The following is a 27859-nucleotide window of genomic DNA, read 5'->3' as shown; positions in this document are numbered from 1 at the left end:
TATTATCTTATTCATCACACTGGACACCAGATGATAAGGTGAGGTTGGAAGTTGTTTTAATGCAGGTTTACAGCTGATTGCAATCAATTGACAAACAAAAAAATGACTTAGACCATAAATGGGTTTTATGGAATTTATTTACATGTTGTATTATTGCTGCTCAAGCATAAATAGCATGTCCAAGCTTGATTGATCATCAGTTTATATATACAGTATATGTCATGATATGATTTATTTGAGTAAGTTACAGTACGATCCCAGGGGGGAACAACATTTAAAATGTTGTGGTTTGAGAAAAAATAATTTGGGAAACCCCCAATCTAAGAGATACTAATCACATATATGTACACATATCATGTACAGACATAACAATTACGTCATTGATCTGTACTACAACGCTTGTACAAAGTATATTTCAACCTCTTTATCATTGGCTTCATAAATAGTCATTCATTCATTCATTCATTCATTCATTCATTCATTCAGTTTCTATTGCTTCAAAAAGTTGGTTGAAATACTGCAGAGTCTACGCCCATACCTGCATGAAAGAGGAGAAAGAAATCACACATATTGTTAATAAAAAAGAAAACATGACCAAAAGGTGAGCAATATGCAGGAATATATAGAAATTGTTTTTGAAAAACTTTAGTTTTCCTAATGCAAAATCCACAATAATTCTTATCCTTAACTTAAAGGATGAACCTTATTCCTGTCATACAGTTCATTAATATAAAAACCTTTTCACAAACGTAATTAAAATAAAATAGGTGAATTAATAAATCAAATATTAAATAAAATATTATTGAATAGCACCCCCTGTGACCCCAAAAGGGACGGGCGGTAGAAGATGGATGGGTGGATGCATGGATGGATGAATATAATAGATAATAAATCATAAATAACAATACAATCATTATCATATACAATAAAATAAATGAATAGAGATGGGATTCTCAAATGGTGGGTGGAGATACAAAAATGGGTCTGGGACAAATAGTAAAAATACAAATATTCAATATGCAGCCAAAGTTGAACTTAAAAAAAAAAAAAGATTCCATTATTAATTTTTTTCCACATACACTCATTTAAATATTTATTACTAACTATATATATATATATATATATATGTGTATATATATATATATATATATATATATATATATATATATATATATATATATATATATATTAATAATATATATATATATATTAATATATATACATACATACACATATATATATATACATATGTATATATATATATATATATATATATACATTTTTTTCCACATACACTCATTTAAATATTTATTACTAACTATATATATATATATATATATATATATATATATATATATATATATATATATATATATATATATATATATATATATATATATATATATATTAATAATATATATATATATATTAATATATATACATACATACACATATATATATATATACATATGTATATATATATATATATATATATATATATATATATATATATATATATATATATATATATATATATATATACATACATATATATACAATATATATGTATATATATATATATATATGTATATATATATATATATATATATATATATATATATATATATATATATATATATATATATATATATATATATATATATATATATATATATATATAAAGCTGAATTTAAAATGTGTCAAATAATTGTATAGGCATCTTATTTTAAAATAAGGATTTTTATAAATGTGCCTGTACTCTAATTAGCAAGGATGTTATGTCACATGTGGTGACTTCAATTCTAAGGTTGAAATGATGAGTTTGTTTTGGTATGACTTTTGGAAACGGTTCACATTCATAAAAATTGTCATGTACAAACCAAAATGGCTGACTACCTGTGCATGTTACAGAATGGGTTATTTGTCGATTTTTACTCATCGTGTCATGCCTACAAAATTTGGTGAGTTTTGGAGTATATGAAAGCCCAAGAAAGGCCGGACTAATAATAATAATAAGAATCAAAAATTCCAAAAGGATGCATAAAAAGGAGACAGGCGGGATGATGATGTCATACTGTGCGCGTCACTAACCCGTAAGGTGTTGTCCCAGGAGGCCGAGCAGAGCGCCGTGCCATCAGGTGACACTCGGACCCGGCTGATGCGGTTCTCGTGTCCAAAGAGAGCGGCAATGCGACTTCCCTTTAAAACGTCCCACACATTTATGGTGTAGTCGTTGTAGCCCGCGAAGAGCAGGCGGCCTGGAAGAGAGGAAGTGAGGCGGAGAGCAGAAGACAAACAACCAGGAAGGTGACGTTTGTCCCTTTGATTTACCGCTCAGAGAGAAGTCCACGCTGGAGGCTCCGAAGATCACGCTGTCTTTTTCGTAGACAGCCACTTCACGGTCAGCGCGTAAATCGTAGAAGCGACACTGAAACAAGCGCGACACAATAATGAGCTCAACTTTGTGTTCCCCTTGAATCTTGAACATCCGTGTTACCAGGACATTTTGGACAATGGAGGAGTTTGGTGTGGAAGAAGAAGCGCTTTGCTCCCCTTTGGATGAAACATAGTGGAACCTCCATTTGCGACCCACAGACCGAATAAAAATATACTTTGGTGTACGGACCTTGTCTTTGTGTGCGAACGTTTCATCCACCCATTGTGTGCCTGCAGCGTGGCCATTTTGTGCCCGGCAGCACGTCCATTGTGTCATGTCTTGTGATCATGTCTAGTTTAGTTATGTTCTGTTTGGTTAAAACTCCATAGTTCCTGTTTTTTTACGCACCCTTTTGTCACCATGACGACCATTAGTTTCACCTGGCGCACGTGTTGGACTCATGCACCTGTCTTCAATCATCACATGACTATTTAATCCTGTAGTTGCCAGGTAGTCGGCCCGGCGTCATCACTCTGATTATGCTCATTCCATGCCATAGTTCCATGCTCGTTCCAAGTAAGTTTTTGTTTATTCATGTCACGTTTAGCGAGTCTTTTGTTTCTTGCCCATAGTCTACGTTAAGTGTAGTTTTTGTTCTTTAGCCAGTTTTGTGTCTCCGCCTTGTGCGCGCCTTTTGTTTACACTTTTGAGAGTAATCATTAAATCATGTATTTACCTTCACGCCATGTCCGGTCCAATTCTTATGCATCTCGGGAAAACAATCCACGCAGGAAACTGCACCATAGTCCAAGTCGTGACACATTGTTGGTGAGCTGATCACAGCAGCAGTACTGTTGTTAGCAACTTTGTGTGCTTTTTACACGTTTTTTAGCCGTTTTAAAATGGTAAATGGGTTAAGGGTGAAGTGTCTTGCTCAAGGACACAACGGACGTGACTAGGATGGTAGAAGGTGGGGATTGAACCAGTAACTCTCAGATTGCTGGCACGGCCACCCTCCCAACTTCGCCACGCCGTTTTACAACTTTTAATAGTTTTTCTCGCTCAACATGAGTCCAAAGAAAGCAATGAACAAGCGAAGTGTGGTTTGAATCATTCAGGAAGTGTCCACATCATTGTCCACACTCCCTTCCGCCGCAAGCAAAGAAAGTTAACCGACAAGGTAAAGTGGATTTTATTTTTTATTCCTAATCATTGTAGCGACTTGGCTGTTAAAGTTAAGGAGTTTTGTGATTTCAAACTGTGAGTGCACCACAAGGCTAGTGACAGTGTGTGTGTCGGCCGGGCGGCTGGGTACGAGGACAGTTCAGCTAGTTGTTGTTTTTGGCCTTGTTATTAAATATAAAGATTGTTTGATGTACAGGACTCTGTAACGCTTTATACTGTGTTCAAATGTTTACTAAAATATGGGCTTTTGTCGAGGCTGGAACCCATTACTCGTGTTTACATTGTTTGTTTTGGAGACATTTGCTTCAATATACAAACTCTTCTGTTTACAAACCCCGTTCAAAAACCAATTAAGTTGGTAAATCGAGGTTCCACTGTACTAGAACTAATAGGATTTACCTAGGATTTTGAAAAATGATGGCTTTTTCCAACAAAGTTATAAAAAAAAAAAACTTGCATAGAAAGGTGGATTATTTCAGAATCCCAGACCTGATTTGAAGACATTTGAAGAGCTTTGAAGTTAAGTCAAAACCACACAGAGGACTTTGAATTATTTTACCTGTGTTAAAAAAAAATCCTGGAAATGATAGAAAATGGATTTGGTTCAAAACCAGTGACCTTTGACCTATCTACATTTTATGCAGTGCAACAGCCAGGTGTCCCAATACTTTTGTAACTCGAACAGCAGAAGTGAACTAACATGAGAACCAATTGGGGAATCAGACTGTTTCACTTGATGTCCAGCTGTTGCTATTAATAATATTTATTTATATTTTGGTCAGTTCCTCTAATAGATTTTTTTGCCATATTTCGTTTCCAAATGAATGGAAAAGAGGATGTGACTCACTGTGCCGTCGTCAGAAGCAGAAGCGAATGCATCACCACTGGGGTAGTACCTGAACACATCGGGAAGGTGAAGTGAGGGCGTCGTTTCCAATAAAAAACAAACACTTTTTTATCATCGACATGAAACATGAATGAAATGATGGCGCACCAATCGCTGATGTCTCTTCCTTATCTTTCCATCTGATGCTCACATGCCAAGCTTGGGTTTCTACTTGTTGCTAGGCAGAATTCACGAGGCCCAATCATAAAAAAAAACTTGTTTTATTCATCATGGCAATTACTAAGAATTATTTTTTGTTAAATAAATGTTCATAATAGTTATTATCATAATTTGCCACGCCCAATAAAAACTCATGTATCTCCAGGGTTTTGGCCTTCAATAATTAAATTCAATACATTTTTAAGTGCATTACAATTTCAACCTCATATTGTTGAACATTACAATAATTTAATGAGTAATTTTTTTCTGATGATAATAAAAATCATATTTACCCTGATACTAGACTTTCATTATAATTTATATCTGATTATAACATTTGAACTTTGAACATGTCACGAGGGAGGTGCTGGACATTGAGTCCGAATGGACCATGTTCCGCACCTCTATTGTCGAGGCGGCTGATTGGAGCTGTGGCCGCAAGGTAGTTGGTGCCTGTCGTGGCGGTAATCCTAGAACCCGTTGGACACCGGCGGTGAGGGATGCCGTCAAGCTGAAGAAGGAGTCCTATCGGGTTCTTTTGGCTCATAGGACTCCTGAGGCAGCGGACAGGTACCGACAGGCCAAGCGGTGTGCGGCTTCGGTGGTCGCCGAGGCAAAAACTCGGACATGGGAGGAGTTCGGGGAAGCCATGGAAAACGACTTCCGGACGGCTTCGAAGCGATTCTGGACCACCATCCGCCGCCTCAGGAAGGGGAAGCAGTGCACTATCAACACCGTGTACGGTGAGGATGGTGTTCTGCTGACCTCGACTGCGGATGTTGTGGATCGGTGGAGGGAATACTTCGAAGACCTCCTCAATCCCACCAACACGTCTTCCTATGAGGAAGCAGTGCCTGGGGAATCTGTGGTGGACTCTCCTATTTCTGGGGCTGAGGTTGCTGAGGTAGTTAAAAAGCTCCTCGGTGGCAAGGCCCCGGGGGTGGATGAGATCCGCCCGGAGTTCCTTAAGGCTCTGGATGCTGTGGGGCTGTCTTGGTTGACAAGACTCTGCAGCATTGCGTGGACATCGGGGGCGGTACCTCTGGATTGGCAGACCGGGGTGGTGGTTCCTCTCTTTAAGAAGGGGAACCGGAGGGTGTGTTCTAACTATCGTGGGATCACACTCCTCAGCCTTCCCGGTAAGGTCTATTCAGGTGTGCTGGAGAGGAGGCTACGCCGGATAGTCGAACCTCGGATTCAAGAGGAACAGTGTGGTTTTCGTCCTGGTCGTGGAACTGTGGACCAGCTCTATACTCTCGGCAGGGTCCTTGAGGGTGCATGGGAGTTTGGCCAACCAGTCTACATGTGTTTTGTGGACTTGGAGAAGGCATTCGACCGTGTCCCTCGGGAAGTCCTGTGGGGAGTGCTCAGAGAGTATGGGGTATCGGACTGTCTGATTGTGGCGGTCCGCTCCCTGTATGATCAGTGCCAGAGTTTGGTCCGCATTGCCGGCAGTAAGTCGAACACGTTTCCAGTGAGGGTTGGACTCCGCCAAGGCTGCCCTTTGTCACCGATTCTGTTCATAACTTTTATGGACAGAATTTCTAGGCGCAGTCAAGGCGTTGAGGGGATCTGGTTTGGTGGCTGCAGGATTAGGTCTCTGCTTTTTGCAGATGATGTGGTCCTGATGGCTTCATCTGGCCAGGATCTTCAGCTCTCGCTGGATCGGTTCGCAGCTGAGTGTGAAGCGACTGGGATGAGAATCAGCACCTCCAAGTCCGAATCCATGGTTCTCGCCCGGAAAAGGGTGGAGTGCCATCTCCGGGTTACGGAGGAGACCCTGCCCCAAGTGGAGGAGTTCAAGTACCTCGGAGTCTTGTTCACGAGTGAGGGAAGAGTGGATCGTGAGATCGACAGGCGGATCGGTGCGGCGTCTTCAGTAATGCGGACGCTGTATCGATCCGTTGTGGTGAAGAAGGAGCTGAGCCGGAAGGCAGAGCTCTCAATTTACCGGTCGATCTACGTTCCCATCCTCACCTATGGTCATGAGCTTTGGGTTATGACCGAAAGGACAAGATCACGGGTACAAGCGGCCGAAATGAGTTTCCTCCAGCGGGGGGCGGGGCTCTCCCTTAGAGATAGGGTGAGAAGCTCTGCCATCCGGGGGGAGCTCAAAGTAAAGCCGCTGCTCCTCCACATCGAGAGGAGCCAGATGAGGTGGTTCGGGCATCTGGTCAGGATGCCACCCGAACGCCTCCCTAGAGAGGTGTTTAGGGCACGTCCGACCGGTAGGAGGCCACGGGGAAGACCCAGGACACGTTGGGAAGACTATGTTTCCCGGCTGGCCTGGGAACGCCTCGGGATCCCCCGGGAGGAGCTGGACGAAGTGGCTGGGGAGAGGGAAGTCTGGGCTTCCCTGCTTAAGCTGCTGCCCCCGCGACCCGACCTCGGATAAGCGGAAGAAGATGGATGGATGGATGGATGGATATTTCTTCACTGAATACTTTTTTATTAATTTTAATTATTTAAAAAACATATAATTCATTTGTGTAAATCATTTTATAAAGTTATTACTATACTTAAAATAAAAATATATATACTTTGCTCCTTTCCAATTTTAACATTTACATTTTAACCAGCTTTTTCACTTGAAAATTCTCAAGAATCCAATTAAAAACTTAAAATAAAAAACCCCATATGGTTACTTTGTTGTTGTTTTTTTAATACGTTTTTACTTCATATTTGAAATTATTATAATTTTTTTTGCCGACACCTAGTGGCCACAGTAACTCATTAAGTTAAGCTCATGACGCAGAAAGTGGAATAATGCGGACACGTTTGTTACTGGACACTTTCTAATACGCTTCTGCCTTGGACACTTTGCATATGTAAGTAACATGCAACTATCATAATTTGATACTTGTTTATATCGACAAATGTGGTGTTTTAGACTGCAATATTGTTCACTTCGGGACAAATATGGCGTAATTTTAGCTTGTGTGCTATTATGTGCTCAGCTGTTGTGTAGCTGCTAGCTCTTAGTAGCCTATAGTATATCTTTTATGAGAAATAAACAAATATCTGTTTAAAAAAAAAAGTACTTCTGCATTGGTTAACACACTGCCACAGTAGAAGTATACAGTAAATGTGTGATAGGAGACACTTTAGACATGACGGACTCACTTGACACAGTTGATGTCAGACTGGTGGCTCTCAAAGGACTGGATGTTCTGACCTGAGCGCATGTCCCACACATTGGCCTTCTTATCACAGCCCTGATAAAACACACACACACACGCACGCACACACACACACACACACACACACACACACACACACACACACACACACACACACACACACACACACACACACACACACACACACACACACACACACACACACACACACACACACACACACACACACACACACACACACACACAGTGGATATGGTGGTATTAAATCAAAGCCTAACACAAAGCACCATGTGTCGCTCTCTCACCCCAGAGACAAAAGTGTTGCCGGTCTCAGAGGGGGCGAGGTCCAGAGACAAGACGTCAGCAGTGTGGCCGTGGAAGCTCTGCAGCAGCTGTCCACTCTCCACGTCCCACAGAGCGCACGTCCCGTCTCCACTGCTGGTCAGGAGCTGAAACATGCATGAATTATTGCGTGAGGTTGATTGTGGATGAATACCGTTTTGAAGTCAGTGAACACTGGCATGGAAAAAGGCGCTCAAAACATCCCATAGAAAATAATATTGTAAATATATAATTAAAGTGAAAATGACACGGACAAAAATAATGGATAAAATGCAGTGAAACAAAGTATGATGTGAATATCAATACATAAAATGCTATTTAAATTTACTCTGTGAGGCTTTAGCTGCTAGTATGACTGAACAAAAATAGTTAAAATAATTAAAAAGACAATGAATATTTAAAAAAATAAAAAAATAAAAAAATTAAGTTTACTGTTTCTTTGAAGTAATGAGTAAACTTCCTGTCGAGACCCGTATTCTTAAAAAAATTGCATTTCGACCTATATATATATATATATATATATATATATATATATATATATATATATATATATATATATATATATATATATATATATATATATATATATATATATATATATATATGTATGTGTGGGGAAAAAATGGGTTTTCCTCAATCCTCAGGAGATTTTCTCCTGAGGATTGAGGAAAACCCCTCATGAAACAGGCCTGTAGAGATGAAATAGTCTTGTGATTTTTTTCCCCACACATACATATTACGCTCTACCACGGTATCGAGCACTATTTTTTGGATAATCTAATTAAGACATATATATATATATATATATATATATATATGAAAAAAAAATTATAAATCCTATTTAGATACTATGTGTATATATATATATATATATATATATATATATATATATATATATATATATATATATATATATATATATATATATATAAATATATATATATATATATATATATATATATATATATATATATATATATATATATATATATATATATATATATATATATATATATATATATATATATATATATATATATATATATATATATATATATATATATATAGTATCTAAATAGGATATTTAATTTTTTTCATATTTTTCTTAATCATTATTTCAACAAGATCAATTTTAAGAAATGGCCGCAATACTACATTTAAAGGTGCTATATGTAATAATGTGGCCAGAAATGGTACTGCAATCACGGTCAAAATGTTGTAGTCCCCGCCCACTCCCCCCGACTGAGGTTGCCAGATACACAGCCGCATCCAGCTCGATTGACTGGGCTACTCCAAGGAACTTCAATCTTCCACTGCCTCTTAGTCGGGGTTGAGGTGCTGGGACCATAACAGCTGAACAGACAAGCTTTTTGTCAATAACACATCTCTAACCAACACATTTTACACAGAAATTAGGCTATTTTCAGGAAGAAGTAGGTCATGCCTGCGTACGATATCACAACAAAGGGCAACCATATGGTTATTGTCAGTACTGTCTGTAAACAAAGACTAAAATAAACTACAACCAACGCTAGCAATGGTTATACTAGTGAAAATAAGTAGAGAATCTAATGTATGCTCAAAACTAAAGAGGAGACATTTTACCAAGGTATGCTTATATGCTACATGAATGTAGAATTATTTTATCATGTGATTTAGCATATCAGCGTATTGAGAACGAAATAAGCACTGACACTACCCATATCCACATAGGTTTTATTTGTGGAAAATATATTTTGCCCTGTTAGTTCGAATACACATCAACATACAGGCTAATGGGCATATATTTCCCCCGTTAGCCTGTATGTCGATTTGTCATTGACCGGGCTGGCATGCTAAGCATTACACTAGGAGCGAAGCATCATCACACTAAGCATCCGTTGCACGAATATACTAGCTTAGTTAGACTAGATCATAGACTGTATTGGACAATATAGTTTACATACGAAATGTCCATTTCTATTTATTACAAGTAATAAGAAAACATAAATGCATTACTTACATATCAAGGAGGAAATTAGCAAGTTTAACGTCAGTCAAATGAAAAAATCTTCTTCGCCTTCAATCGTCTCCATCTTTCAAAGGCATGCCAGGTACAAATCCTCGTTTTGTTCCTGGCTTTGTCATGACTAAATTGAGAATCGTAATGACGCCTTTTAGATTTACTAAAGTCTGACATGTTTAGTAACTTTACTAGTGGCAGTAGCTCGACGAAGAGAGCAGTGCGTGACTGGCAACCCGGATGTGACACACTCACAGACTTTTTAATTGGTCAAATGGTGGAGGGCGGGGCATCGAAATGAAAACAATAACAAGATTTCGGGGCTGTAAATCTAATATTGAAATGAGCATATCCCGGCCGAAATACCGTCATCAGTTATAAAGGTATTCGAAAAGAACATGATTTATTAATGCTTTTTGACATATCAGGGCCATTTAATGATGACTTGACATGAAATTATTACATATGGCTCCTTTAAAATGCACACAATATTGACAATATAATACAAAAATAATACACCACAAGTATTTTGTACATTTTAAAACTGGTCCTATGTAGTATATTTTTATATTTTATAGCAATGATACAAATAATATGGTTAGAGTGTCCGCCCTGAGATCGGTAGGTTGTGAGTTCAAACCCCGGCCGGGTCATACCAAAGACTATAAAAATGGAACCCATTACCTCCCTGCTTGGCACTCCGCATCAAGGGTGGAAATTGGGGGTTAAATCACCAAAATGATTCCCGGGCGCGGCCACCGCTGCTGCCCACTGCTCCCCTCACCTCCCAGAGGGTGAACAAGGGGATGGGTCGAATGCAGAGGACACATTTCACCACACCTAGTGTGTGTGTGACAATCATTGATACTTTAACTTTAATATCCATCTATTTCACTCTACTTTATTATTCTTGACACCGATTGGCCGGCAGAGGTCACATGGGTCTACTGCGCTGCAGCAGGGCGTGTAGTGTCCATGTTCAAATATGGTTTCCTGTAAGAATGAATGCACTGATCCAAAATGAGGTCTCTCTGAGGTCAAAGGTCAGCACCCTGTGCCCCTCCTCAAATATAAACAAGAAGACGGCATTAGCAGCTCTCGTGACGAACAGCAGACGACGAGCACTTAGGAGACGCACGCACGCCATCAACGGTTCCCCACTGCTTTGGCGGATTACACGCTTCCTGCCGGATGATTTTACTTACAAGGGCGCAAAAACGCCACTTCCTGAATTTGCGCTGACAGGAAGAAGCACGGGGATCAAATGATCATCCATCCTTCCATCCATTTTCTACCGCTTTTCCCTTTTGGGGTCGCGGGGGGTGCTGGAGCCTATCTCAGCTGCATTCGGGCAGAAGGCAGGGTAAGCCCTGGTCAAGTCGCCAGCTCAGGGAGACACAATTATTGAATATGGGAGATGATCCTGACATGTTTGAGTGAAAATAAATATATAAAATGCATAAATATGGAGCAGGTCACTCATGGACATCTCACATGAAAAGATTCTATCTGACCTCAAGCACTGCTTTGCAGCATCAACACTTGTGTCCTCATATATACTGTAGGTCTTTGTGTGTGTGTGCGTGTGTGTGTGCGTGTGTGTGTGTGTGTGTGTGTGTGTGTGTGTGTATTGCATGCCCTCAAGTCATCATGCTTCACTCTGTCTCAGATAAAAGGTTTAAAAATAAAACCACTCCAGAAGACCGCTAAGACCCTCACACTCTTATCTTCTCTGTCCATGACGGACAAACAAGTGCACTGATTAGAAGACCTTTGACCGCAGCTAATTCAGCATTGTGACGTGTGTGCGTGTGTGTGTGTGTGTGTGTGGGTGTGTGTGTGTGTGTGTGTGTGTGTGTGTGTGTGTGCCTTTAAAAAATCAATAGGGTCCTTGTTTATCGGGAAAAAAATAAGATTTGGAAACACATGCTTAACTTATTTTAAGACTAGTGTCACAGGTTTTGAAGCCATTAGGGTTATTAATTTTTTAAACATGACAACAAAAACATTATTAAGGTATTTTTTATTTTTGGCTGATTAATTTATGTTTGTATTTAATGTTATTTATATTGTTTAATACATTTTAAGTGGATAAAGTTTTGCACTGTTTAAAAAAAAATAATTATATTACTAAACCGGAAAAATATCGTTTGCTTTGGACATCATTTTAACTATAGTACAATGACAAACATTTGTATTGAAATTGAAAATCAATTATATTTTTTAGTTTGTACAATAAAACAATTATATGATTACAATAAATAAGATTTTTTTTCAAATGTAAATATATTACTTTAAATGTATTACTACTGTAATTTTATGGTCCTTTAGACTTTTTGCAATTTATTTTAATCAGTGGATTGTCTATATACAAATGAGTATCCGTTTTGAAGTCATTGAGGTTCTTGATTTGTTTAAAAAAATGACAATTAACACATAATTATGGTAAAATAAATTTTGTTTGAATTAGCTGATTTATTTTGTATTTATTTGTATTATTTAAATATTTTGTATTTCTTATTATTTTTAATGTATTCATATTTATGTTTAACACAGTATTATTAATATTATTTGTAATTGATTTAAAAGCAAATAGAGTTTTTGCACTGATTAAAAAAAGATCCGAATTAATCATAGGAATAATATAAAGTTGAAAATATTGTTTGTTTTATATAAAAAAATATATTTTTAAAAATTCATTTTAAAATCAGTAGATTTATTGTATTTATATATTTCTCAACCACATGGAGAAATAATTATACTGTATTATAATACAAATAAATTAAACTTTTTTATTTGTTGTTATTAATAGTAAAAAAAATAAAAAAATTAAAAAAAATAAAATAATATATACACATATATATATATATATATATATATATATTTTTTTTTTTATTATTATTTTTTAATTATTTTATTTTATTTTATTTTTTATTTTAAATAGTTGATTGTTTATATTCAAATGCATTAGTTTTAAAACCACTGGGGTTTTTGCACTTGCACTTCACTTTTTTAAACAAGACAAAATGATAATAGTAAAATAACATTTGTAAGGATTACTGATGATTTGTATTAAGTTCATTATAATTACTCTTAAAGTCATCTTCATAATAAAATGGACATATATTGTTAGTTTATTTTCTAAAAGTAGTGTAATCCCTTTTAAATTCTGGACAATTCTCGCATTTGTATTTTTAGGTATAAAAAAGATAGATACAAAAAACACTTTTAAAAACAGTTGATTATGAATCTAAAATATTTGTAGTTGTTCAAAAATCAGGATTCAACTTAATGATGTAATAAAAATAAACTAAAAACAAATATTGCTTATTTATATCAAACAAATGTACTTACTTTTGTCTGTACAATTATTGCACTAATATTCTTCAGATTTAAATTAAATTCGAGTGAATTGCTGCAATTCTTATGATATGTTCCAAAAATCAATAGTGTTCTACAGAACTGAATGATTAATTAAAATACATTACAGACGCCCCTGATTTATCAGACATGACCGCCATTTATTATTTTCCATTGAGTAGGAATCATTAATTATAAATCAACTATTTTCATAGCTAGAGCATAAAAAAGCTGTTTAAGACGTTCTAAATATGAACATTATGAGAGCCCTTTAGACATGAAATAACACCCTTTAGTCATCTGTACACTTTTTTAATCCAACATATTAATGTTGCCTGAGGCTGAGCCAATCGGTGGCCTCAATCCTGAACAGCGCACTCTGATTGGTTTGGTCTCATCTAGTGGCCAAAACTACTGTAATATTGATATTTTTTGTTCATTTAGCCATTTATATGCTTGAAAATGCCAACTTTTGGACCCAAACAACTGTAAAATATGCTATAAAAAATCAGTGTTGTGGTGAGGCTGCAATATTTGAAGTGCGGTGTGGGGAAGGACGAAAAAAAAAATTATATCATTAAATTAGAATGTAAAGAATGTTTACCATTCCTATTACTATTTTAGGAATACTTGAAAATCAATAGGGCTCTTGCACTTGTATTGTTTGCTAACCAGTAGAGTTGTTAAAGAACATTTAGACATGATATACATATATTATTTACAGTATGTCAGTGACCTTTGACCTGAAATAGATCATGAGAGAGTTGAAAAGTGAAAGTTGTGTTTTGTTTTGAGTTGTGTCACCTGCATGTCAGAGTTGGTGAAGGTGCACCCTGACACGTAGTTGGTGTGCATGGCCACAGCCTTCCTCTTCGCTGCCAGGTTCTCGTTGGGGTCCATAGAAAGTGGGAACACTGAACACCTGTTGTCCAGTCCTCTGTGGGAACACCCTTGTGTGTTAATGTAAACACTTATTGTGTGTGTGTGTGTGTGTGTGTGTGTGTGTGTGTGTGTGTGTGTGTTTAACGGGTACACACCCGCAGGCTACAGCACAACCCGAGGGAGCGTACGCACACGCCATCACCCATGTGCACGGCAGGCTCACGCCATGTTCCTGCAACACATGATGACGTTTTCACTATTATGTCATCAACGCAGCTGCAGGAGAAAAAAATATGAAGCTGTGCATTAATGAGGATTATCTTCATGTGCTTCTATAAGTGCACTCGCACGGAGGAGATATCTTTCAATATTTATCTCCACTTAGTCAACACAGAACAGCTTCTATTGGGTTGCCAGAACCAGAAATAATTTTTTTTTATATAAAACCTTTCCTACTTTTTAAGGGGCATTAAACACAACATGTGGGTTACTTTTGAGCAAGTACGGTTTTGTCTTGTCTTGCAGGAGCTTTGCGTGCATATTTTTACACTTAAAGTAGTGAATCAAATACCGTACATTGAATATATTTTATAAAATGTATTTATTTTACGGGCATATTTCTAAGAGTATTATGGCCCCCCCCCCCAAAAGGTTGCTTAACCCACCCTTGTAAAGCTGCAGGAAATGTAAAGTTCTCTTGGAGATGAAAGAAGTATCTATTTTAATGTTAAACAGTAAATAATAATGATATTACATTTTTATTATCAAACATGAAACACTAAATATTAAATATTGAATATTAAACATAACATTTTAATATTACATTCCACATATTCAATATTTAATGTTGAGTAGTGAGTATTAAATAATGAATTTTAAATAACAATAAAATAATAATAATAAAACTAAATATATTAAGAATTAATTATTTAAAATTAAATAACAACTTTGTCACCATCTTGTGGACAATGTGAGTCAATCAGGTCAATGACCATGAATTGTGGGTTGAAGTGACTTTAGCACAGCATTTACTTCTGTGACCAAAACCAAAACACCTACCCTACTCGTGGCGCAAAAAAATGCAACCAAACTTAAAACAAGTCACAATAGTAGTTTTTCACTGAGACATATAAGAACTAGTTTCTAAATAATAGAGTTTCTGAGGAAAACACTACTACTTTTGAGCATCACAAGTTTAATACATTTTAATTGCTCATTTTTAAGATCACTTTTAAGTTTTTGAAGCTTAAATATTACATCTTATTTCAAGAAATCTTACCAAGACAATTTTGACTTGCTCCATTGGCAGAGTTTTTTGCTCATTGCAAGCAAAAATAACTCTTTAAAATAACGTTTTACTCTTTTTAAGAGGGGCATTTTTTCCAGTGCATAAAAAACTAGAATAAAAGAGCAAACAGGTGCGATGTAACGAGAAAAAGTTGCAATGTTGACTCTAATAACACAAAGCTGCCATGCAGGGTTTTTTTTCTTTAAAACAGTCATTTCTCAAAATAATGATGAATCAAAATCAATGTTGTTATGAATTATTAACCTATTGAAGGCTCCAAATACTTCACATCAAAAATTCCACTTTGAAATATTTTTTAGGAAAATATTGCATATTTTTTGTATTTGCCATATAAAAAGTGTTATTTGACGAAAAGAGCATAAAACAAACAAATAAAAAACAGGAACAAATAATAAAAAATGATAATCGACGAACGGATAGATCTGAAGTTGATCTAGAGATTTAAGGGTTGAATAAGAATATAAAAAAACAAATAATGACTTATTTTAAACATGTTTATGCCCTAGAGGTTAAAACAAAATCTATACATTGTATTGCTTCTGAAAATGAAAAACATCAAAATGGCCCTTATTGAATTAATAATATATTGTAGAATATATTTCCCTCCAAAAATTATGTAATAAATTAAATTCACGTACACTTGAAAACATACTTTTTTTTTCAGAATAATTCATTCCCATTTCAATGATATTATAATACAAAATAAGTAAAATCAAAACATGCCATCCTTTGTATAGCTGCTCACAATACAGTATGTTACGAACAAATGTCATTAAAACAATCTAATATATGAATTCTGTTTATATTATCTATATGGTAAATTAGAGTCACAATATAAGAAAAACATACTTATCTACAAAATATGTCTTTGACAATTTAATATAAAGTTAACATGGCATGCGAGACGTTTCAAGATCAATTTTACAACTATTAAAATGACAAATTATGAAGTATCTCCAAATTTAGGAATTTATTTTTTTAATTTAATTTTAGGCCAGCCCACTTTTTGTGATTTTGGATTGAATTTTCGTTTTCTTTGTGCTTTGGTTAATACAAAAAATGACAAAATATGGAGATACAGCCATTACAAATTATTGCTATTATCATTACTATACACTAATATAAATACTGAAATCATATTTCATTTTGTTATAAATAAACCAAACAGTTCGATGACAATAATAATGACTAGAGAATCAGTGTATATGACATTATTTATAGGATGTTTTGTTGAACAACATGAATTTACGTCAGAAAGTACAATTATATACTGTAAGTGACAAACACGCACCTTATGGAGAGTGAATGCATCCCAAACTATCACTTTTCCATCCTACAGCAGAAATACAACACACGTGTTAACACTCAAACTTGCAGATTTATTAGACATGTTTTATTATTGTTGAATATGTGTGTGTGTGTGTGTGTGTTTACCTGTGAGGAGCTGACAATGCGTCGTTTGTCTTTGCACCAGTCCATATTTAACACTTTGTTGTTGTGCCCCTTCAGCACACGTCTGGTCTTTATGGCCAAAGCAGACAACACCTCCACCTTCTCTGCCACCTTGTTCACTACACGCAGACATCACGTCCTCATCCCCACAACACAATTGATAACAATAATTGCCACACTTACGCTCCACGTCGTTCAGCTTGTTCCTCTCTTCGTCCAACTTCTTCTTCAAACTCTCACTTTCCCTCTTGAGCGATGCCAGACTTTCCCCAGCCTGGAGGCCCTGACACGCCATCTTTGCACAGGAAGCACACGGCACAAATAAAGGCAAAGCAAAAGCAGAGGGATGCTGGTGTGTGTGTGTGTGTGTGTGTGTGTGTGTGTGTGTGTAGCTCTTAGAGCATCCCCGGGTCACGTCCTAATGCAAGAGCGCTGATGCTGCTGCTGATGTGCGTGACACTATAATAAACACGCCTGGTCTTCTGGTCTCAGGGCCCCTCCCCCACATGTACTCCATTCACACAATGCACAGTACACACATAACCATACTGTACACACACACACACACACACACACACACACGCAGCCACACAAATACAAAACCCCAAACCAGTGAAGTTGGCACGTTGTGTAATTTGTAAATAAAAACAGAATACATTGATTTGCAAAAACTTTTCAACTTATATTCAATTGAATAGACTGCAAAGACAAGATATGTAATGTTCAAACTGAGAAACTTACTTTTTTTGTTGTTGCAAATAATCATTAACTTAGAATTTAATGGCAGCAACACATTGCATAAAAGTTGGCACAGGGGCATTTTTACCACTGTGTTACATGGCCTTTCCTTTTAACAACACTCAGTAAACGTTTGGGAACTGAGGAGACACATTTTTGAAGCTTTTCAGGTGAAATTCTTTCCCATTCTTGCTTGATGTACAGCTTAAGTTGTTCAACAGTCTGGGGTCTCGGTTGTGGTATTTTAGGCTTCATAATGCACCACACATATTCAATGGGAGACAGGTCTGGACTACAGGCAGGCCAGTCTAGTACCTGCATTCTTTTACCACGAAGCCACGCTGTTGTAACACATGGCTTGGCATTGTCTTGCTGAAATAAGCAAGGGCGTCCATGAAAAAGACGTTGCTTGAATGGCAACATATCGTTGTGGCTTGTACAGCCCTTTGAGACACTTGTGATTTAGGGCTATATAAATAAACATTGATTGATTGATTGATTGAACATATGTTGCTCCAAAACCTGTATGTACCTTTCAGCATTAATGGTGCCTTCACAGATGTGTAAGTTACCCATGTCTTGGGCACTAATACACCCCCATACCATCACAGATGCTGGCTTTTCAACTTTGCGCCTATAACAGTCTGGATGGTTCTTTTCCTCTTTGGTCCGGAGGACACAACGTCCACAGTTTCCAAAAACAATTTGAAATGTGGACTCGTCAGACCACAGAACACTTTTCCACTTTGCATCAGTCCATCTTAGATGAGCTCGGGCCCAGCAAAGCCAGCTGTGTTTCTGGGTGTTGTTGATAAATGGCTTTGGCTTTGCATAGTAGAGTTTTAACTTGGACTTACTGATGTAGTGACGAACTGTAGTTACCGACAATGGTTTTCTGAAGTGTTCCTGAGCTCATGTGGGGATATCCTTTACACACTAATGTCGCTTTTTGATGCAGTACTGCCTGAGGGATCGAAGGTCACGGGCATTCAATGTTACGTGCAGTGATTTCTCCAGATTATCTGAATCTTTTGATGATATTACGGACCGTAGATGGTGAAATCCCTAAATTCCTTGCAATAGCTGGTTAAAAAATGTTGTTCTTAAACTTTTTGACAATTTGCTAGCGCATTTGTTCACAAAGTGGTAACCCTCGCCCCATCCTTGTTTGTGAATGACTGAACATTTCATGGAAGCTGCTTTTATACCCAATAATGGCACCCACCTGTTCCCAATTAGCCTGTTCACCTGTGGGATGTTCCAAATAAGTGTTTGATGAGCATTCCTCAACTTTCTTAGTCTTTTTTGCCACTTGTGCCAGCTTCTTTGAAACATGTTGCAGGCATCAAATTCCAAATGAGCTAATATTTGCAAAAAATAACAAGTTTTCCAGTTCAAACGTTAAAAGTATCTTGTCTTTGCAGTCTATTCAATTGAATATAAGTTCAATCAATCATCAATCAATATTTATTTATATTGAAAAGCATTGGCAAATCATTGTATTCTGTTTTTATTTACCATTTACACAACGTGCCAACTTCACTGGTTTTGGGTTTTGTAAGTACTATTAATGATGCAGTTGTATTAGTAGTCAGGTTTTTCTAGCTCTATATGCGCTTTAAAACGTTGGTGTGAAAGTCACGTGTGCTTAAGGATAGGTATCGTTCACATTTGAACCAATACAGTACCAATTCCCGGTGCCTGGGAATCGATACCGGTCCTCAACGATACCAATTTTCAGTACTTTTTTGTGTGTTAGTCCCTGTCAGTTGCTTAATAATAACATTTTATTTTTTTATGTATCATAAAAAAATTAGCTGATTATGTTAACTGTGCTGTCCAGCTGTTATATCTTGTTTTATTATGCAATTTGAGTCTCATTTGCAATACAGTTGCACCTCCAAGACATTAGATGGCAGTATTGTATAGGGGATTTAATGGATAATTCATATGTCTAATAAAAAAGGAAGCTGCATACTGAACTAAAAGTTGTTTTAAGTATGGTGTAAGTTAGTAAACACATTTGAAAAGAAACAAACCCCAATGTGACGACTCGATTTAGGACTAAGCTAATTAACAGCCTAGTACGCCACACAAAGGTGAGTTGTGAATGGCACCTCAGGACAAATGTGCACAAATAATTATACAAAATGTTGAGTGGTTTAAGGATAGAGAGTTTTGGTAAACAACATCCGCATAAGTATGGGAAGTAATATTTGTGATATTATTCTTTTTCTAACCAGAAATGAAAAACAATGTCTCGATCTGTAGAGAGAAGCCAAGCAGCCATACGTCTTCTACAAATGCAATCAATATGTGGTTTAAAGGTCAGCTCAAGGTCGAGTCAAAGACCAAGGTATTTAGAGACATCAACTTGTTCTGGTGGAGTTCCATCATTAAAATTAATATGCAAACTTAGGTAAATGAGATAAACCATGTTTTGTCCCACCATAGAACATGATTTTTTCAACTTAAGAAAACGCTTGTTTTAATTTGATACGTTTTTATTATTTCTTTATTTTTGTTTGTTCTGATTGTTTAATGCCCTTTTTTTTAATCATAGAAAACATTGTTTTTAATGTTAACACACAAAATATGCAGTAGTTATAGAAAATACATATATCAAAGCGCAATACTTGATGCAAAGTAATTGGAGTCTTCGATGGGTCAATAATTCATAATAACATAGATTTTGATTAATTATAATTGTTTTGAGTAATGACAGCTTTAAAGAAAAAAACTGTCTGCATGGCAGCTTGGTGTTATTGCAGTCCACATTGCAACTTGTTCTCATTTCATTTCACCTGTTTGCTCTTTTATTCAAATTTATGTTTTGTTTTTATGCTGTTAAAAATATCGCTGTGGTCCACAAGTGGCTCGCGGGACGCACTTTGGACGCCTAATGTTTTGTGAAGTCAAGTTATTTTTCTGCTTTCATGAAACTTAGCTGTCTTGTAACTGTAACCTTGCGTCACATTCATCTGAACTGCAACATAAAATAACTTTTTACCTTTGGTAATTTGCATGTAGCAAAACTGAAATGTGTGGTAACATTTTCTGTAAATTTGAGGTAACATCTGTAACGTTAGGTAGCTGAAGTGTTAACTGTCCATCTTGTGAGCTGACATGAGCGAAGCAGGAATACCTTCTCCACGCAGAAGGAGCAGTAGTTGATGGCCTCGGTCTTGATGTAAATATTCATGAGGGGACTGGCCTTGTCGCAGCTCTCACACGGGCCAAAGGTGGCCGCCACGAACGTTTGGTCACACATGACTGCACTGGATCACTGACACACCTGGGAAACACACAACACACACACTTTATTCATGCGCCTTTCACTGTTGCACTCGCTGGACGCCACTATGTGTGTGTTTGTGAGTGTGTGTGTGTTATTGTATTTCTATCCTTCTTGAGACATCAACAAGGAAAAGTACCTTCCATATGAAGTTAGGACATAAATCATGGTCCCAATAGGGAAACCATTGCATCTAATAGAGCAGGGGTCACCAACGCGGTGGCCGCGGGCACCAGGTAGCCCGTAAGGACCAGATGAGTAGCCCGCTGGCCTGTTCTAAAAATAGCTCAAATAGCAGCACTTACCAGTGAGCTGCCTCTATTTTTTAAATTTTTTTTATTTACTAGCAAACAGGTCTCGCTTTGCTCGACATTTTTAATTCTAAGAGAGACAAAACTCAAATAGAATTTGAAAATCCAAGAAAATATTTTAAAGACTTGGTCTTCACTAGCTGACAAAGAAACATATAACAGATTTAGTGTCCAGTTCAAAGTGTGACATGATTTATTCACAAATTTGAGAGTAGACTTTTGAATTTTACATGAGTTATTATTTGTACAAACATGGTGCAAAGTAATTCATGATTTGTTAAAAAATGTTAGTGGCTAGCTAGTTCAAATGGGATATTGTGATTTCACAAGACTGTCTTAGAAGTGATCATTTGAAAATGTTCAATTTGAAAAATGTGCACTTAGAGAAAATATAAAAATAAAGTGTTGCATATTGATATTTATCTGTTTCTATATATATTTATTGTGAGAAATCATTAAGATGATCATTGTTTCCAAAAAGATAAATATCATTAATTATTAATAATAACATAGAGTTAAAGGTAAATTGAGCAAATTGGCTATTTCTGGCAATTTATTTAAGTGTGTATCAAACTGGTAGCCCTTCGCATTAATCAGTACCCAAGAAGTAGCTCTTGGTTTCAAAAAGGTTGGTGACCCCTGTAATAGAGAATGTCTCATTTGCACCCCTGGTGGTGAAATCTATCAAATTTAGGGTGGTCGCAAAAAGGAAGGATTTTTCAAATTGAGTCGGTTTTAAAAGTTCTTCCCCTCTGGCCAACATATGCAATAACAAGTGTGTGTAAGAAATTGGAATGCGCCCACTTTGGCCAAAATTAATAAAAATAAATAAATAAATATGTATGTAGAGACATATTGTAATAACTTGAAGTAAATAATGAAAATTAAAAACCAATTACAAACTAAAAAATTACATTAAAAAAATAGTTACTAAAAGCTTACCTTTTTTATATTTGCATAGTATGTATATATTAGTAATGTTGTAAATACAAATCTTTATATATCGAGAAAAGGTGGTCCTAGAGAGGTAGGCATTTTTCAGAGGTCTCAAGAAGGTATGAAATACAAGAATGTGTGTGTATACAGTTATGTTCATAATAATAGCAGTGTGTTTAAAAAGGTGAGTAAACCTCAAAATTCTTCAAATAAATTGTATTTTAATGAACACAAATGCATTGGGGACACTGTACATTCTATTTCAAAGCCAGAAAATTGGAAAAAAAATTATTTAACTTGACAATATTTTACAGAAAGTGAAGAAATATAAAACAACTAAATAGCGGCGTTGACATTGTTCTTTACAAAACTCAAATGTTCTGTATAAACTAAGAAAGGCTTGCAGATTCAACTTTCCTTAGAATTATTAACTATAATTTAGTTGCATAACAACGGTTTCTGATAGCTGCTTCACATCTATGGCACATGGAGTCGACCAGGTATTGCAGCCCAGGACAATTGTACTACGTTCCACAATTCCTCTGCATTTCTTGGTTTTGCCTCATGAACAGCATTTTTTATTACAGCCCACAAGTTTTCAATGGGATTAAGGTCCGGGGATTGTGCTGGCCACTCCATTACTTGAACTCTGTTTGTCTGGAACCATGATTTTGCTCGCTTGCTGGTGTGTTTGGGGTCATTGTCTTGTTGAAACACCCATTTCAAGGGCATTTCCTCTTCAGCATACGGCAACATGACTTCTTCCAGTATTCTGACGGACTCAAACTGATCCATGATCCCTGGTACGCGATGAATAGGACCAACACCATAATACGAGAAACATCCCCATATCATGATGCTTACACCACCATGCTTCACCGTCTTCACTGTGTACTGTGGCTCGAATTCAGTGTTTGCAGGACGTCTGACAAACTGTCTGTGGCCCTTAGACCCAAAAAGAACAATCTTACTCTCATCAGTCCCCAAATATTACGCCATTTATTTTTAGGCCAGTCAATGTGTTCTTTGGCAAATTGTAACCGCTTCAGCACACATGGTTTTTTTTTAACAATGGGGCTTTGCGGGAGCTTCTTGCTAGTACCTTGGCTTCACATAGACGTGGTCTGATCGTTACAGTACACCATACTTGCCAACCCTCCCGTTTTTAGCGGGAGAATCCCGGTATTCAGCGCCTCTCCCGACAATCTCCCGGCAGAGATTTTCTCCTGACAAACTCCCGGTATTCAGCCGGAGCTGGAGGCCACGCCCCCTCCAGCTCAATGCAGACCTGAGACTGAGTGGGGACAGCCTGTTCTCACGTCCGCTTTCCCACTATATAAACAGCTTGCCTGCCCAATGACGTCATAACATCTAGGGCGGGGGTCGGCAACCCGCGGCTCTAGAGCCGCATGCGGCTCTTTAGCGCCGCCCTAGTGGCTCTCTGGAGATTTTTCAAAAATGTATGAAGAATGGAAAAAGATGAGGGGAAAAAAATCTATTTTTTTGTTTTAATATGGTTTCTGTAGGAGGACAAACATGACACAAACCTCCCTAATTGTTATAAATCACACTGTTTGTATTAAACATGCTTCACTGATTCGAGTATTTGGCGAGCGCTGTTTTGTCCTACTAATTTTGGCGGTCCCTGAACTCACCGTATAGTTTTTTTTACATGTCTAACTTTCTCAGACTTTCTCGGACGTGTTTTATGCCACTTCTTTTTCTGTCTCATTTTGTCCACCACACTTTTAACGTTGTGCATGAGTGCACAAAGGTGAGTTTTGTTGATGTTATTGACTTGTGTGGAGTGCTAATCAGACATATTTGGTCACTGCATGACTGCAAGCTAATCGATGCTAACATGCTATTTAGGCTAGCTATATGTACATATTGCATCATTATGCCTCATTTGTAGCTATATTTGAGCTCATTTAGTTTCCTTTAAGTCCTCTTAATTAAATGTATATCTCATGACGCATGTAATATGGCTTTTAATTTTTTGCGGCTCCAGACAGATTTGTTTTTGTATTTGTGGTCCAAAATGGCTCTTTCAACATTTTGGGTTGCCGACCCCTGATCTAGGGCTTTTAGAGAGTAGTGTGCACAACTGCGCACACAAGGAGACGAAGCAGAAGAACGAGGAAATTACAGACATGGCGACGCCGTCGACGAGCAAGATGAAGAAATACGCTTGCAAGTTCCAAAACTAATGGAAACAAGAATTTCAGTTCATCCAGGACAGTTCGAAGGGGAAGGTGTATGTTGCCTGTACATTTTGTAGAACAGACTTCTCCATTGAACACGGTGGCCGAAATGATATACTCATCATGAACGGAGAAGTTAAACAGGACTATACTGCCATCTAATGGATAGCCACCGGAACGCTGAAATTCAAGTATTTTTTATTTATATGTAAATAATATATATATATATATATATATATATATATATATATATATATATATATATATATATATATATATATATATATATCTATATATATATATATATAGATATAGATATAGATATATATATATATATATATATATATATATATATATATATATATATATATATAAATATAGCTAGAATTCACTGAAAGTCAAGTATTTCATACATATATATATATATGTGTATATATATATATATATATATATATATATGAAATACTCGAGTTGGTGAATTCTAGCTGTAAATAACCACGCCCCCCCCCCTATCCCCCACCTCCCGATATTGGAGGTCTCAAGGTTGGCAAGTATGCAGTACACACAGGCCATGTTACATCTTCTTTCATCCTCCTGGAGCTGATCACTGGCTGAGCCTTTGCCATTTTGGTTATTCTCCCATCCATTCCAATAGTAGTTTTTCTTTTTCTTCCTCGCCTTTTTGGTTTTGGCTGCCATTTTAAAGCGTTTGATATCATTTTAGCTGAACAGCCTATCATTTTCTGCACTTCTTTATAGGTTTTCCCCTCTTTTATTAAATTCTTAATCAAAGAATGGTCTTCTTCTGAACAGTGTCTGGAATGACCCATTTGACTCTGTTTTTCCAAGGACAAATGCAGAGCCAGCTTATGCAGCGTCAGTTGCCTTGATCCTTAAATACACCTGTTTAACACATTTTTTTCCACATAATCAATGACCTCACTAATTGAACTACACACAGCTATTTTTCTGAACACGCCCCTTTCAGTAAATGATTCAGTTTCACAGAATCAGCAGCATGCACGTCATGCCTGTTGGGTCTGTTGATTTTCTATACCATTACTAAACATTCTAGAAACTTACTTGCAGTGTAGAAGTTGAAATTCTAACAAAAACAGTGATTTATCTTGCTAGAGATGTGGGACTGCTATTATTTTGAACACAACTATATATATATATATATATATGTGTGTGTGTGTGTATATATATATAGTTGAATCTATGTTATCTCAATGTTGACAATATTGTTAAAACGCGGTTGATTCAATGTCAGAATTGGTTGGGGAATTTACGTAATTTCAATGTTGATCATAACATAGTTGAATCAATGTTTTTGTCAATTTGTTGAAAATTCAAACATTGTTTCAATGTTAATCATAACGACCACTTTCACTGTTTTTTTCAATGTCACAAATCTAAAAGTTGATTCACAGTCTTTTTGCTACCAGGGGTGTGTGTGTGTGTTAAGTAGTCGTTAATCTAGTCCAGCCTGATCCTGCTCTTGGCTCTGGAGAAGAGCAGCACTGTTATTCTTGGAGCAAAAAAAAAAAAGAAAAAAAATATATATAAAAAAAAAGAAGAAAAAGAAAATAAAACAAGCTCAATCACAAGAAAATTTAGCAATTAGTGAATTAAAATTTAATTTCCACATCCGTAATATGTTAGTCACAATTAATCCACTAAAGCTACTCAGTATAAAATACATAATTAATCCTTTCTTTTTATGCATAAACTCCTTTATCAAGGTGACATTTTGGAGTGTAAACATGACCAATAGACCAGCGTGGCTTACTTCAATGATATACTGTGTATTTCAAACCAAATACAAATGATATAGTTCTATAGATAAATAATACTGTAGTTATGGCTATCAGTGCAGTTTTCAGTCCCATTGATGGCAGTCATCCTTTCTACTATTCTATCTCTATTGTGCTCAGTGGTAAAGATAAGTTATGTTATTATTAATTCTAATGAAGACAGAGCAGATTCTTACCTCCCAGCAGATAAGACGTGTCTTCTATACGTATGGCCGCTCGTCCTGCTGGAAGTAAGATGACTTTTACAGTGAAGAGGATTGTCACTAAGCTTCTTATAGAAAAGTCTTCAAGCTTGAGACTCTGCTCTACTTTGACTGCATTCATACAAGTTACTGTATATATACATATATATTAACACACAGACACACATTTATACATCTATACTGTATATGTATACATACACAACGTATATATTTATACGTACACTATATATACAAAGACATGCACCTGGGGATAAGTTGATTGGCAACACTAAATTGGCCCTAGTATGTGAGTGGGAATGTTGTCTGTCTATCTGTGTTGGCCCTGCAATGAGGTGGCGACTTGTCCAGGGTGTACCCTGCCTTCCACCGAGAGATAGGCTCCAGCGACCCCCCGCGACCCCAAAAGGGACAAGCGGTAGAAAATGGATGGATATATATACACACACACACGTATATATATATATATACACATACACACACACATATATATATATATATATATATATATATATACACATATTTATTTATATGTACAGTATATATACATACATATATACACATACACTTATATACATACATATTTATGAATGTACCGTATATATATATACACACACATTTATATATACATAGAGTTTGATTGATTGATTGAGACTTTTATTAGTAGGTTGCACAGTGAAGTACATATTCCGTACAATTGACCACTAAATGGTAACACCCGAATAAGTTTTTCAACTTGTTTAAGTAGGGGTCCACTTAAATTGATTCATGATACAGATATATACTATCATCATAATACAGTCATCACACAAGATAATCACATTGAATTATTTACATTATTTACAATCAGGGGTGTGGAGAGGGTGGGGGGGGGGGGGGATAGGATATGGACAGCAAGTAGTGGACATAGAGAGCGAGCGAGAGAGAGAGAAAGAGAGAGAGAGAGAGAGAGATCAGAAGGTATAAGAAAAAGTATCTGCATTTGATTGTTTACATTTGATTATTAGCAATCCGGGGAGGGTGTTAGTTTAGGGTTGTAGCTGCCTGGAGGTGAACTTTTATTGCGGTTTTGAAGGAGGATAGAGATGCCCTTTCTTTATACCTGTTGGGAGCGCATTCCACATTGATGTGGCATAGAAAGAGAATGAGTTAAGAGCTTTGTTAGTTCGGAATCTGGGTTTAACGTGGTTAGTGGAGCTCCTGTAGTGGATTGTCCGAAGCTTAAACAGGCAACAAAAGTAGTTTAGTACAACAAATTTATTTA

General features: G+C 36.5%; 1 protein-coding gene across 1 annotated transcript; it reads right to left on the bottom strand.

The window, feature by feature from the left end:
- Positions 1–103: 103 nt before the first annotated feature.
- On the bottom strand, positions 104–26636 carry LOC133632170 (guanine nucleotide-binding protein subunit beta-5b-like). Its single transcript, XM_062024455.1, has 13 exons — positions 26572–26636; positions 20978–21127; positions 17278–17389; positions 17077–17213; positions 16934–16975; positions 14489–14565; positions 14256–14388; positions 8053–8196; positions 7731–7822; positions 4410–4458; positions 2332–2428; positions 2092–2258; positions 104–538 (listed from the first exon to the last, which is right to left on the bottom strand). The coding sequence occupies exons 2-13, from the start codon at positions 21101–21103 to the stop codon at positions 527–529; spliced, it is 1188 nt and encodes a 395-aa protein (XP_061880439.1). The 5' UTR covers positions 21104–21127; positions 26572–26636; the 3' UTR covers positions 104–526.
- Positions 26637–27859: the final 1223 nt, after the last annotated feature.

This window comes from Entelurus aequoreus, linkage group LG02 (genome assembly GCF_033978785.1).
Source record: "Entelurus aequoreus isolate RoL-2023_Sb linkage group LG02, RoL_Eaeq_v1.1, whole genome shotgun sequence".
In the NCBI taxonomy this organism is placed as follows: Eukaryota; Metazoa; Chordata; class Actinopteri; order Syngnathiformes; family Syngnathidae; genus Entelurus; species Entelurus aequoreus.
Note: the sequence above shows the minus strand (reverse complement) of the source record. Positions and strands in the feature narration are given on the sequence as shown.